At 34.0% G+C, this 14678-nt stretch overlaps 1 protein-coding gene across 2 annotated transcripts in view; it reads right to left on the bottom strand.

The window, feature by feature from the left end:
* Nucleotides 1-14678, bottom strand: part of F13B (coagulation factor XIII B chain) — a 58549-nt gene that overhangs the window by 35101 nt on the left and 8770 nt on the right. For both annotated transcript variants that reach the window (XM_042924994.1, XM_042924993.1), the window contains exons 6-10: nucleotides 12707-12886; nucleotides 12433-12618; nucleotides 11184-11366; nucleotides 2380-2580; nucleotides 1457-1639 (exon numbers count right to left, since the gene is read on the bottom strand). In XM_042924994.1, the coding sequence (XP_042780928.1) occupies nucleotides 1457-1639; nucleotides 2380-2580; nucleotides 11184-11366; nucleotides 12433-12618; nucleotides 12707-12886 (933 nt within the window). The remainder of the gene's footprint in view (nucleotides 1-1456; nucleotides 1640-2379; nucleotides 2581-11183; nucleotides 11367-12432; nucleotides 12619-12706; nucleotides 12887-14678) is intronic.

Genomic DNA, 14678 nt, shown 5'->3' on the forward strand with positions numbered 1-14678 from the left:
CTGTCTCTCAAAAATAAATAAATGTTAACACAATAAAAAAATAAACAATAAAAATAAGATCTATAAAATAGACTCAAGAAATTAGAAGAGAGGAAATAAGGATAAGAACATAAATTAATAAAATCGTAAGCAACATTTGATGATGCAAATATTAGTTAAGAGGCCTCGTAAAAGTTGTAGACCCTTAGTAAGACATGCCAACAAAGAAAGAGATACATATTAATAGCAGTAAAGGCAAAAGACTCACCACTAAAGGCATTAAAAAGAATGTAAAAAGATGTTGTGAACATTATGTCAACAAATTTGACAATTTAGATAGACAAATTCCTAGAAACCACCCTACCAAAACTGACAGCTGTCATTATCTGTCCTCAAAGAAAACTTGATGCCCAAATGGCATGTTTGATGGATTCTTACAATTACTAAGGAAGAAATAGTACCAATCTTACACAAATTCCAGAGAATTCAAAAAGAAGGGACATACCAATTCACCATATGAAATAAGTAGAAAGTTCATACCAAACCCAAAAGGAAAATACCAGACTTATCTCTCTCATGAAAATAGATGCAAAACTTCTAAGTAAAATATAAGCAAATAAAACCCAACAACATGTAAAAAATCATGATTCATCACAACCAAGTGTGATTTATTAGAGGAATATAATCCCGCTTTTAACAATCAAAAAGAAGCAATTATAATTCTAGGGGGGAAAAGTACTCATATAGTCATTTCAATAGGTATTGTTAAACACTCCCTGAAGATTAAAAGAAATTAGAAAAATAGAAATTAGAGCTTTCTATATTTTTAATTCGATTTTTAAAGACTTTATAACACTGTAAATAAAGATGAATTATTGAAAGTTTTGCTTATGAGTTTGGGAAACAAGATATCCACTACTTCTTCTACTCAGCATTGTACTCAAGTTCAAGCTGGTGAAATAAAATAGCAAATAAGTCAAATATGGACACAAAAAAATTTTCTTTTTATTTAAAGATATGCTTTTTTTTTGACTTCTGAGAATCTTGGTAGATATTGTTACTTCTACTCAGATACTTCACTAATAAGGCATTAACTTGCTTCAACTTTCTATCTTTGTTTCCCCATTGCACTCATGTTTCCTATTATAGTACCAATCACACTGAATGATAATTGTTAACACGTTTACCCACACCACTATGACTTAGTCATAGTCATAGCCCCTTAGTCACTGTATAGCCCCATACAACACCAGTATCTGGTGTATATTTGTATTTAATAATACTTGTTAGAACCAGCTGGACAATAGTTATTTATGATCTAAAGGAAAGAGGAGGAACTAATGATTGAATAGGTACACTGAAGCACAAATATAGCAAATTAAGCATTATAATAGTGTTATATCAACTAAAAGAGAATAGAAAGTGAAAAAATATGGTTTTTATTTTATTAAATAGTGGGATATTTAGTAGTACATACCTAAACATGATGGTGGTGTAGTCCACACTCCATCTAAGCAATAGGACTCCCTAGACCCTTGAAGGAAATGGTGATCAAAACATCTGTATTCTACTGAAGAACCATTTTCGTAGATGCCTAATGTTGAACTAATCATGACTCCATTTTTAATAAGTGGAGGATATGCACACATTCCTTTAGATTCTGCAAAAATAATTTTAGAAGGATATAATGAATTTCCATATAGTAAGCATCCAATACTTTAATAATTGCTATGGAAATAAAATGGCACATTTCATGTAAAAGCATTTTTAAAATAGCTGTCAAATTTCAAATATTGAGAGCATTCTGTAATAACTTAATATCATAAAATTGATTATTGCAAGAATTAGAATCTTATTATAAAATTGAAATACACATTTAAAACTGGCAAAGAATTAACAATCATGATTTTATTTTTCCCTTTTTATGTAGCCAAAAGTGAAAATGTATGAAACCCCATTGAAGCCAGGCTTTCTGTATGTATCTTCTTACATTTTTTTTCTTATTAAAAGTAATAGTTCCATGTCCAAGGAGCACAAAGAATCTCCCAGTCTGTATCAAGATCTTTTCTGAGACAATACAAACCCAGCAAACCCCAAGAAAGGCAATGTTTTCCAGAGTTGTTGATTGCTCACATTAGGGTGATCAGTCCCCTGATAGTCTGGGGATATTTATAAGACCTATTAATTTCTCCCTTTATAAAATTGACTTATTGGAATTAAAAGATGTCAGCATAGTCATCTTTTTTAAGTATTTGTGCTTACTGGAAATTAATCAGATCATTACCAATGTTGTATATTAGAAGATGATGATAGTGAGTTGTGTAGGGTCTTTCTTATACTTTGAACCCAAGTAGTGATATTAATCACCTGAGAAATTGTCAGAAAACACTGTTATTTTACCTTTTATAATACATAAAGGATATCTCACTTCTCCTCTATTGCACTGTACAGATAATTCAGACAATGGGGTTGATGGAGATAAGTCATATCCTTGTTTACATACAAAATCTATTAAATCTCCATGTAAGACCTTTCCTTCATACTTCCACTTCATCTCTATGTTATTTCTTTTCATGTAATCCACATTAATAGTACATGGTTCTGTAAGAAAAAATGTTCTTTTCAATTATTTACTCATTTGACAAGTATGAAGCTTAATATATTTTTAAAATAAAAATCTGACAGGTATCAGAAGCAATGTTTTATATTTAACATTTACATTATTAAAGCCCCTCAAACATATACATAATAAAATATGCATTATATTGCTATCAAATGAATTTATACATTTCTTATTATTATCATTATATTATAAATTTAAACCACTTAATTTGAACGTTAAAAATATTGTTTAAGCTACAAAAGATGCACTTAAGACTTAAAGGTACATAGAGACTAAAAGTGAAATGATACAAAAAGAAATATGATGCAAATAGAAGTAAAAAAAAAAAAAGCCAGGGTAGCAATACTTACATTGGACAAAAGAGACTTTATTTATTTTTAATTTTTTTTAATGTTTATTTATTTTTGAGACAGAGGGAGACAGAGCATGAGTGGGGGAGGGGCAGAGAGAGAGGGAGACACAGAATCTGAAGCAGGCTCCAGGCTCCAGGCTCTGAGCTGTCAGCACAGAGCCTGATGCTGGGCTCGAACACACAAACTGTGAGATCATGACCTGAGCCGAAGTTGGATGCTCAACCAACTGAGCCACCCAGGCGCCCCAGACAAAAGAGACTTTAAAACAGACTATAACAAGGGACCAAGAAGCATTACATAATGATAAGGAAATTATTCCAATGAGAACATATAACACTTATAAATATCTATGCACCCCAAAATTGGAGTTCCTAAATGCATAGAGCAAATATTAACAGACATAAAGGAAAAAATTGACAATAATACATTAGTAGTAGGGGACGTTAACATCCCACTACATTAATGGATAGATCATCCAGGTGTAATATCAATAAGAAAACAGTGTCTTTGAATGAACTTTTAGACCAGAGGGTCATAACACATATCCCTAACACATTTCATCCAGAAACAACACAATACACATTCTTTTCAAGTGCACATGGAACGTTCCCAGGATAGATCACATGTTAAGCCACAAAACAGTATCAATAAATTAAAAAACATTAAAATTATATCACACATCTTTTCTTACAACAACAGTAAGAAACTAGATGTCAATAACAAAGAAAACAATGGGGAAAAAAACCCACAAACAGGTGGAGGCTAAACAACATGCTACTACACATCCAATGGATCAATGAAGAAATTAAAGAAGAAAATTTTTTTAAACATGGATATAAGTGAAAACAAAAACACAGTGATCCAAAATATTTGGGATGCAGCAAAGCAGTTCTAAGAGGGAAATTTATAGCAATAGAGGTTTACCTCAAGAAACAAAAAAATCGAATAAACAGTATAACCTTACATCCAAAGGAACCAAAAAGAGCCCAAGGTTAGTAGAAAGAAGGAAATAATAAAGACAGCAGAAATAAATAATATAGAGACTAAAAAAAAAATAGAAAAGATCAGTGAAACTAGAGGCTGTTTCTTTGAAAAGATAAACCAAATTGATTAGTCTTTAGCCAGACTCTCAAGAAAAAAAGAGACAACAAAAATAAATAAAATTAGAAACAAAAGAGAAGTAAAAACTTACACCACAGAAATACAAATGATTATAAAAGAATACTACAAAAAATTATATGCCAGAAAATTGGACAATCTAGAAGAAATATATAAATTTCTAGAAACATAATCTAAAACCGAATCTGGAAGAAATAGAAAATCTGAGCAGACCAATTAATAGTAACAAAATTGAATTGGTAATTTTAAAAATCCCCAAAAAACAAAAGTCCAGGACCAGATGGCTTCACAGGTGAATTCTACTGAACATTTAAAGAAGAGTTAAAACTTATTTTCCTCAACTATTCCAAAACATAAGAGAAGAAGGAAAGCTTCCAAATACATTCAATTAGGCCAGCATCACCATGATACCTGAACCAGACAGACGCTACAAAAAAAAGAGAACTACAGGCTAATATCCCTGATGAACATGGATGAAAAAATCCTCAACAAATTATTAACAAACTGCATTCAACAATACATTAAAAGAATCATTCACCATGATCAAGCAGAATTTATTCTGGAGATGCAAGGATGGTTCAATATTCATAAATCAATCAATATGGTCCACCACATCAAGAAAACAAAGAATAAAAACCATATCGTCATCTCAATAGATGAAGAAAAAGCATATGACAAATGTCAACCCACAGTTAACATCATACTCAATGGTGAAAAACAGAGTTTTTCCTCTCAGACCAAGAACAAGAAGACAACGATGCCCACTCTTGCCACTTTTATTCGACATACCACTTGAACACTCTGGCCACAGCAATTGGATAAAAAAAGGAAATAAAAGGCATCCAAATGGATAAGGAAAAATTTAAACTGTAACTATTTGCAGATGACATAATACTATACACAAAAAACCCTAAAGACCCCACCAAAAAACTATTTAAAATAAAAAAATGAATTCAGTAAAATTGTAGAATACAAAATTAATACACAGAATTCAAACACATTTGTACACACTAATAACAAAGCAGCAAAAAGAGAAAATAAGAAAGTAATTTTAATTTTATTTATAAATATGTCCAAAAGAACAAAATACCTAGGAATATACTTAACCAAGGAGATTAAACCTTTACTCTGAAAACTATAAAACTCTAATGAAAGAAATTGAAGATTACACAAAGAAATGGAAAGACATTCCATGCTCATGGGTTGGAAGAATTAATATTGTTAAAATGTCCATACCAACCAAAGCAATTTATAGATTCAATGCAATTACTATCAAAATACCAATAGCACTTTCCAGAGAACCAGAACAAATAATCCTTAAATTTGTATGGAACCACAAAAGCAAAAGCAATCTTGAGAAAGAAGAACCAAATTGGTGGGATCACAATCTTAGATTTCAAGATATACTACAAAGCTGAAGTAATCAAAACAGCATGGCATGGGACAAAAATAGACACATAGGTCTGTGGAACAGAATAGAGAGTACAGAAATGCTCATATGGTCAATTAATCTATGGCAAAGGAGGCAAGAATATTACAATGGGAAAAAGTCTTTTCAATAAGTGGTGCTGGGAAAACTGGACAGCTACATGCAAAAGAATGAAACTGGACCACTTTCTTATGCCACATACAAAAATTAACTCAAAATGGATGAAAGATCTAAATGTGAGACCTGAAACCTTAAAGCTCCTAGAAGAAAAGATAGGCAGTAATCTTCTTGACTATGGCCTTAGTAACATTTTTCTAAATATGTCTCCTGAGGCAAGGGATACAAAAGTGAAAATAAACTATGGGGATTACATCAAAATAAAAAGCTTTTGTGCAGCAACGGAAACCATAAACAACACAAAAAGGCAACTCACTGAATTGGGGAAGATATTTGCAAAGGATATATATGATAATGGGTTAATATCCAAAATATATGAATAAGTTATACAACTCAACACACACACACACACACACACACACACACACACACAAAACAAATAATCCAATTAAAAAATGGGTAGAGAACTTGAATAGATATTTTTCCAAAGAAGACATATAAATTGTCAACAGACACATAAAAAGATGCTCAACATCACTCATCATCAGGGAAATGCAAATCAAAACCACAATGAGATAGGGGACCCTGGGCGGCTCAGTCAGTTAAGCATCTGACTTTGGCTCAGGTCACAATCTCATGGTTTGTGAGTTTGAGCCCCAAATGGGGCTCTGTGATGACAGCTCAGAGCCTGGAGCCTGCTTTGGATTCTGTGTCTCCCTCTCTCTCTGCCCCTCCCCCACTTGTGCTCTGTCTCTATCAAAAATAAATAAATGTTAAAAAATATTTTTTTAAATAAAAAAACGCACAATGAGATATCACCTCACACTTGTCAGAATGGCTAGAATCAAAAAGAGAGGTAACAAATGTTGGTGAGGATGTAGAAGGGGAAAAAAAATCACCTCGTGCCCTCTTGATCGAATGTATATTTGTATAGCCACTGTGGTGTACATTGTGGAGGTTCCTCAAAAAATTAAAAATAAAAATACTATATGATCCCATAATTCCACTTCTGCATATTTACCCAAAGAAAATGAAAACACAAACTCAAAAAGATATATGTACCCCTATGTTTATTGCTGCATTATATACAATAGATAAGATATGGAAGCAACACAAGTGTCCATATAATGGAATATTACTCAGCCATGAAAAGGATGAAATCATGGGGCACCTGAGTGGCTCAGTGGGTTGAGTGTCCAACTTCAGCTCAGGTCATGGTCTCTTGAGCCCCATGTCAGGCTCTGTGCTAAAAGCTCAGAGCCTGGAGTCTGCTTCAGATTCTGTGTCTTCCCCTCTCTCTGCCCCTCCCATGCTCATGCTCTGTGTCTCTCAATAATAAATAAATGTTTAATTTTTTTTTTTAAATAAAAGGATGAAATCATGCCATTTGCAACAATATGGATGGACCTACAGGGTATTAAGCTAAGTGAAATAAGTCAGAAAAAGACAAATACCATATGATTTACTTATATATGGAATCTAAAACGTAAAGCAAATGCATCAACAAACAAAAAGCAGCAACAGAGCCATATATACAGAAAACAAATTGATGGCTGCCAGAAAGGAGTGGGGTATGGGGACTGGCAAAATGTGTGACCCTTCACACATTGTGGGAGATACAGTCTTCCGTTATGGAATTAATAAATCATGAAGATAAAAAGTACAGCAGAGGGAATGTAGTCAATGGTATTGTAATAGTGTTGTAAGGTGACTGATATTGGCTACATTGGTGGTGAGTGTAACATAACTTATAGACTTGTGGAATCACCATGTTGTATCCCTCAATGTAAAATTTTGTGCCAACTATACTTCAGTAAAAAGAAAAAAAACATATATATATATATATATATATATATATATATATATATATATAATCACTTAGGTTAAGCATGATTTCCTCCCTCTAAATAAAAATCATGACATAGCAAACATATTTACTGTATAATATTTGTGGGACACCTACCACTTGAGATATATCAAAGAACAAAACAAAGATCTCTACCCTCATGGACCTTACCTTCTAAATGGGAGAAACACAAATGAACTAGCAGTAATTAAATACATGGGTTTTATAATTTGTGGCCATCTTAAAACCACATATAATAAATTAGATGGAGAATAAGTAGTGGAGGGAGAGGAGGGGCTATCAGAGCGATGGGGTAAGGGAAGTAATTTTTAAGTCAAATGGTTGTGATAAGCCTAAGAAGTAGTATCGACACAGACTTGAAGAAGGTCAAGGAGTGAACCATGGCTTTTTCTGAGGGAAGGGCATTCCAGGAAGAGGAAATAGCCCTGAGGTAAGAGCATACTTGTCTTGTGTGAGGAAGAGCAAGGAAACCAGAGTGGCTGGAGTAGAATGAGAAAGGGAAGATCGGCGGGAGGTTGAAGAGGTTCATAATGACTGGAACAATAATTCACAGATGGAAGATTCTGCTCCTTACACCATTTTCTCCATTTGTAGTGAGAGTACTTGCAGTTTCTGAGGACAAATAAGATGTACAGAACTCTGCCCTCTTGCCCTGATGACAATAAATGGTCTTCATTTCGTATCTGCTTTGATTTATGAGCACCAAGTCTGTGTGTCTCGAGACAATTGTTCCAGACGGAATGACAGATTTCCCTAAACCTTGTTATTCCTTATGAGGTTGTTTCATTACTAGCTTTTCCATTGCTATTTCCATTTAGTCTCCATCCTCAGAGATGACTGTACTTCCATTCAATGCATTATCAATCATATCATCAAAGCCTTAATATCAAAAACTTTTATAAAAATAGGAAAGCAATAGAAAAGCTACAGGTAGGGGTGCCTGGGTGGCTCAGTCGGTTAAGTGTACAGCTTCGGCTCAGGTCATGTTCTTGCGGTTCGTGAGTTCGAGCCCCGCATCAGGCTCTGTGCTGACAGCTCGGAGCCTGGAGCCTGCTTTGGATTCTGTGTCTCCCCCTCCCCACCACCCCACTCGTGCTCTGTCTCTCTCTCTCTCAAAAATAAATAAAAAACACTTAAAACATTTAAAAAATTATAAAAAAGAAAAGCCATAGGTAGACATATCTGAATTTGCATGAGAACAGTAGCTTAAGAATGATTTGGAACAGAGAAACCACAAAGGAGATGTGGAAAGAGCTTAAGATTTAAAATTTAAACTTATATATATATAAACAGTATAAAGAAAAGGAAAATAAAAATGGTTGCAATATACATTGTTATATCTTGCATCATTGTCCAGTGAATAATATAATTTATACTAATAAAACTTTTATTACAAGTATAAAAAAATCAAGGTCATTGGAAAAAAAAAACAACCTGTGGCCAGCCACTAGAAAATTGACAAATGCTCAATTGAGTAATACTTAAATAACCAAATCAAATAAATAAACTCAATTTATTAATACTTAAATAAACCAAATTAAAATAATTTTAATTGTTGGATTAACAATTTGTGAAGATTAAAATAATCAAGTTGACAAAGATTAAGAAAAGTGCTACTTTGATTCACTGATGGTAGGGTCATAAATCAGATTAACTTTCTCAAGGACAATTTGACAATTTACAGAAAAATAATTAAAATTCCAAATTTCTTTCATCCAAAGTTCTCCTTCAGAAAATCTGAAAAAAAAAAAAAAGCTAAAACAAAATAAGACATGTGAAAGAAACATACTTAATTCTAAAAATCAAAAACTAAAGTGTTTTCTAAGCGTGCAAACATTTAGTACGAAAAAATGTACTGTTTGGAATATAAAAATGTTGAAACCACACTAAACTTCCATTAAAAGTGATTAATTTAATTATGGCATATCTGCATTATAGAATACTATGCATCAATTAAAATGTATATTGTACAAATATATCAAACCACATTCATAATATAGTTTGTGGGGAAAAAACAAGTTACATAGCCTCTCATGATAGCATATATTTTTTATAAATATGCGTTGCATATGTGTGTGTGTGTGTGTGTATGTGTATGAAAAGGCTTAGAAAACCATTATCTAAGTAATTAACAGCTTTTGTTTCCTCCTAAGTTACTGATATTTTCTGTTTTCTTCTAGTTGCTTCTATATACTTATTTTTTTATTTTTTTAAAAATTTTTTTTTTTAATTTTTTTTTTTTAACATTTATTCATTTTTGAGACAGAGAGAGACAGAGCATGAACGGGGGAAGGTCAGAGAGAGAGGGAGACACAGAATCCGAAACAGGCTCCAGGCTCTGAGCTGTCCGCACAGAACCCGACGCGGGGCTCGAACTCACAGACCGCGAGATCATGACCTGAGCCTAAGTCGGACGTCCAACCGACTGAGCCACCCAGGCGCCCCTACTTATTTTTTTAGTAAATAACAATGATTTACATTTATAGTTTGAAAGGCTAACATTTTTAATTAAATTACTATTTTATTTTAACTTATAGAAAGTTTATGATACCATTACCTATTTGTAGAAGTCACAATGTAAGAAGTTCATTGCAACTGTAGTGACCAATTACACTCCTTTAAATATAATTTTGACTAGCAATGTCAAAAATGAGGCAAATATATAGGCTTGAAGTGAAAGGTGAATATTATTTTCTGAAAGTTATCTCAATTTAGATAATTATTTAGATAGCTGCCTTAATTCTCCATTTGACACATTGTTAACTATATACCATGTCTTAATACAAAATATATTTACAGTAATTACAAGCATGTCTTTATTTGCTCAGCAAAATAAAAGAAAGGTGATCATTCAAGTGAGGAATTGATAGCCAAGAAAGCTATTAACAATATGCTCTAGCGAGGAAGGAACTGGATTGATTATCCTCTCCAAATGACATTCTGGGGACAATATAGGAGAGATGCTGATGACCCTAGTAAGGGAAAATTTCAGTTCAGAGAAAGATGACACGAAATGTAACCAGTCACAAAAATGTGAATATATTTAATGCCACTGAAATGCACATTTACAAATGCCTAAGATGGTAAAGTTTTATTGTTCATATTTTACCACAATTTTTAAAAAGTAACAGGTAAGAACTAGTGGAGTTTTAGACCCTGTGATATTAGATTTTCTGCTTACAGAAAAGCGAAGGGATATTGGGATCAGCACTGGGTGTTGTATGGAAGCCAGTTTGACAATAAGTCATATTTAAAAAAATAAAATAAAAACCTCCTAAAAAAAGAGAGAGAGAAAGAAACATTTGGGGAAAAGTTTATACAAAATTCATCTTTTCCATGCCATAAAACATGTAAAAATCACATAAAAATAGACACATAATCATAAAAGAAATTCAATGTGTTCTGTTATAAACGGAATAAGTTCCAGAGATCTAATGTATATAATGGTGACTATAGTCAATAGTATTATTTTGATACTGGAATGTTGCCAGGAGAGTAGATCTTCATAATGACAAGAATGACAAAAAATGGTGATTATGTGAGGTGAAGGAAATGTTAACTAACCTTATTGTGGTAAACATTTCAAAATACATATGTGTATCAACTCACTGCATTGTACACCTTAAATTTACACAATGTTATATGTCAATTGCATCTCTTTATTTAAAAAAAACCACAATGTGTTCTCTATCTTACCTAAGCAAACGGGTGGGGGTGACCATCTTCCTTGTTCACAACGAGATATTTTTGCCCCACTCAATAAGTAGTATTCATTGCATCTATATTCCACAGAGGATCCTGTTGTGTAGCTTGCTAGTAATCCATCAACAACAGCCCCATTTATTACAGCAGGTGGAGGCTTACAATTCTCATTATTTTCTAAGGAAAGTGGTTATTTTAAAATTAATATGAACTTATAACAACATAATGATATCATAAAGTTACCACACTCTAGTTCTTCAATATTTAGGACAATTGATTCAGGACAATTGATTTCTAAACTCTCCAGAAATGAGAAAAATGCTATTCAACTCAAATATTTTAAAAATTTACTATGTAAGAATAAACAGCAAATGTTTCACCTAAGAACACATATGCATATTTGTCACTTTTTTTGCTTATGAATGAATCATAATAGAGATATTCTTAAAATGTATGGAAAGGTAAACAATAACCCAAATATTATCGTCAGTTTTTTTTATTGTTTATTTTTTTTATTCTCATTCCCTTCATCTCAGATCTCAGTCAATCCATGGATGAGATTTTCTACTTTTTCTCTCCCTTTAGTTTTTTTCTTATCTGCTGATTTCTTTAGCACCCTTCATAGCTTTTCTCTTATGCAATAAATATCTTAAATAAACATGTTTGTGGAGATCTTTCTAGGAGAGCTCGAGAAATGAGAAGGATGACAGGAAGGGTAGCACCTAGGAGTGGCAGTATAGCCTGCTTGTGCGTATCAGCAAAACAAAAGACCAGAGACATGTCTCAGAAGGATGTAGGGCTCAGACTGGCCAGATGCATAAGTAATATCAGAAGGACTGACTCAAAGTCAGTAACAGAGTGCGCTAATATAACTTTGCAGGACATAAAGGGGGAGGAAGTAGATCATGATCATGGCCAGTCACCCAATCCAACATGCCCTTATTTACTTCTCTAATGAAGCACACTGTTACTTATGTAATTTCATATAAAGCTCAGAAATCATGGTATAAAATAGGTCAGATAACAGTGCTTAGCACTAATGGACATTCAAAAATCTTTTTTAGTTTCCCAATTCTTTATACTGGGTCAAATTCTATGGATGGCTGCACACACGCGAAAACGGTAGTAGAGTAGGTGCCCTAGTAGGCAGTAGTGTCTTGCTATAAGCGTGTGGGTTAAATAAGGAGAGTGAAAAATTGTACGGAATTGGCTTAGCTGTTGATGGTAAATATAGCATACATACCAACACACTCAGGAGGACGTGTCCAGTTTCCACGTTTACAAGTTATTTCTTTTGATCCACGGAGATGATACCCGCTTTTACATTCATACGCCACTGTATCCCCATTGTAGTAAATCGTAGAGTGTGGGTTTGCCCTGCCATTCTCAATGAAAGGTGGGTCCTCACAGGCTATCTTCTCCTTTTGTTCTGCAAAGAAACAAATGAAAGGAAAGAGACTGTTTAGCTACACATGCAAACCTCATTTTAGGGAAAGCTTATTCAAGGTGTTGCTAACCAATGCATTTTGGAGGTTCTGTCCATTTTCCATTTTCACAACGTATTTCTTCTGATCCCTGTATCTCAAAATTAATTTCACATTCTACATGAACTACTTCTCCATGACGATAAGTTGTTGAATGTGTTTGGATTTTGGAGTTTAGTGGCAGAGGTGGTGGAGGACATCGGTTTCTTCTTCCTTATAAAAAACATCACCATATTTAGTCATATAGTTACGAAAATAATAGGTAGATTTAATAAACACATTCATTGAGCCAAGTACCATAGGAAGTATTGAAGACAGACCCTAGGTCACCCCCTTGATCTCCACTTTTGATGTGTTTGTTGTTCACTTCCTTGTGTGATACCCCTCCCCACTGAGCAGGAACTGTGACTTCCTTCTGACCAATAGAATGTGGCAAAGACGAGGGGATGTATGTGATTATGTATGTATAATATGCAACATACTACTGTAAGGCCATTCTTGTCGAGAGACTCTCTCCCTGCTGATTTTGATAAAAAGCACACTCCCACATTGTGAGCTTCCAAATGGGGAGACAACAAGGCCAGGAGCAGAAGGCTGACTCCAGCAGGCAGCTGGGAAGAAATTGAGGCTCCCAGCTCAGCAGTATGCAAAGCACTCAATGCTGTCAACAACCACAATGAGTTTGAAAGCAGATTCTTCCCCAGTCAAGCCTCAGATGAGACTGAAGCCCCAGCTGACACTTTAATAGTGGTTTTGTTAGACAAAGATGCAGAGGATCCAGATAAGCTATTCCCAGACTCCTGACCTACAGAAATTATGAAATAATACAAATGTGTTGTTTTAAGCTGCTAAATTTGTAATAGCGGTGTTATACACCAATAGAAAACTATAAAAGCAAGTAAATTAAAACAGCATTCATTATCTCCTTTATTCCTAAAGTAACTTTATTAAGCAGGGACAATTATTTCTCTCATATAGATAAACTAAAGCTTCTGAAGTAAGTATATTAACTATTAACTGGTGGATCTGTTCTTGTACCATGTCTATATGAATTAAATAAAATCTTCTTAACTATTCTAAAATGCAGACTGTATTAATTTCCTATTGCTGTTGGGACAAATTATCACACTTAAGTGGCTTAAAATAGCACAAGTTTATTCTTTACAGTTTTGGAAGGCAAAGCCCAGAACCAGTTTCACTGGTCTAAAATCAAAACATCAGGAAAGCTTCATTCCTTCTAGAAACTTTAGGAGAGAATCAGCCTCTTTGCCTTTTTAAACTTCTGTAGGCTGAACGCATTCGTAGGCACACGACCTTTCCTCCTATTACTCCAACTTCTTGCTTCCACTGTCACATCTCTATTCCTCTTCTGTAGTCAAATTTCCCTCTGCCTCCCTCTTGGGATTACATTTAGGGCCCACATGGATAATCCCAGAAATTATTCCTACCTCAAGATCCTTAATTTTATCACATGTGCAAAGTCCCTTTTTATAAATGAGGTAACATTCACTGGCTCCAGAGATTAGGATATAATTTATTATTATTCAGCCAACTGCACTGCCTACCTTACATCTAATGACTATTTACTAGAGAAAATAACATGGCATGCTGGCATGCTGACTAATTTGGATGGGGGGAGGGGGTTGGGCATAATGTAGGTTTGCCATTTATTTCTCATATAACATGCGGCAGGTAATTTGCTAACAATCTTCCTCTCTACTGTTAGACCAAGGTTCTTGAGCAGGACTGGAAAATTAAAAACAAAAACATTGAAGTTATCATTTGGTGCATTTAAAGAATTAGGATCCTTCTGGGCAGTCCCATCTCATACCTCTGGTCATCTCCCCCTTTCACTCTTTCTAGCTTCACTCCCTCTTCCAAGTTCCACTTTCCTGTCTTCCTCCTGCCTGTCAATAATGGCATTATTTTCTATATTACAGAGAAAAGGCTATCAAGACCTTTACTTCTCCCCATCTCTCCCAATCCTGAAACTCCTACTTACCTT

The sequence above is a fragment of the Panthera leo genome, chromosome F3 (genome assembly GCF_018350215.1).
Source record: "Panthera leo isolate Ple1 chromosome F3, P.leo_Ple1_pat1.1, whole genome shotgun sequence".
NCBI lineage: Eukaryota > Metazoa > Chordata > Mammalia > Carnivora > Felidae > Panthera > Panthera leo.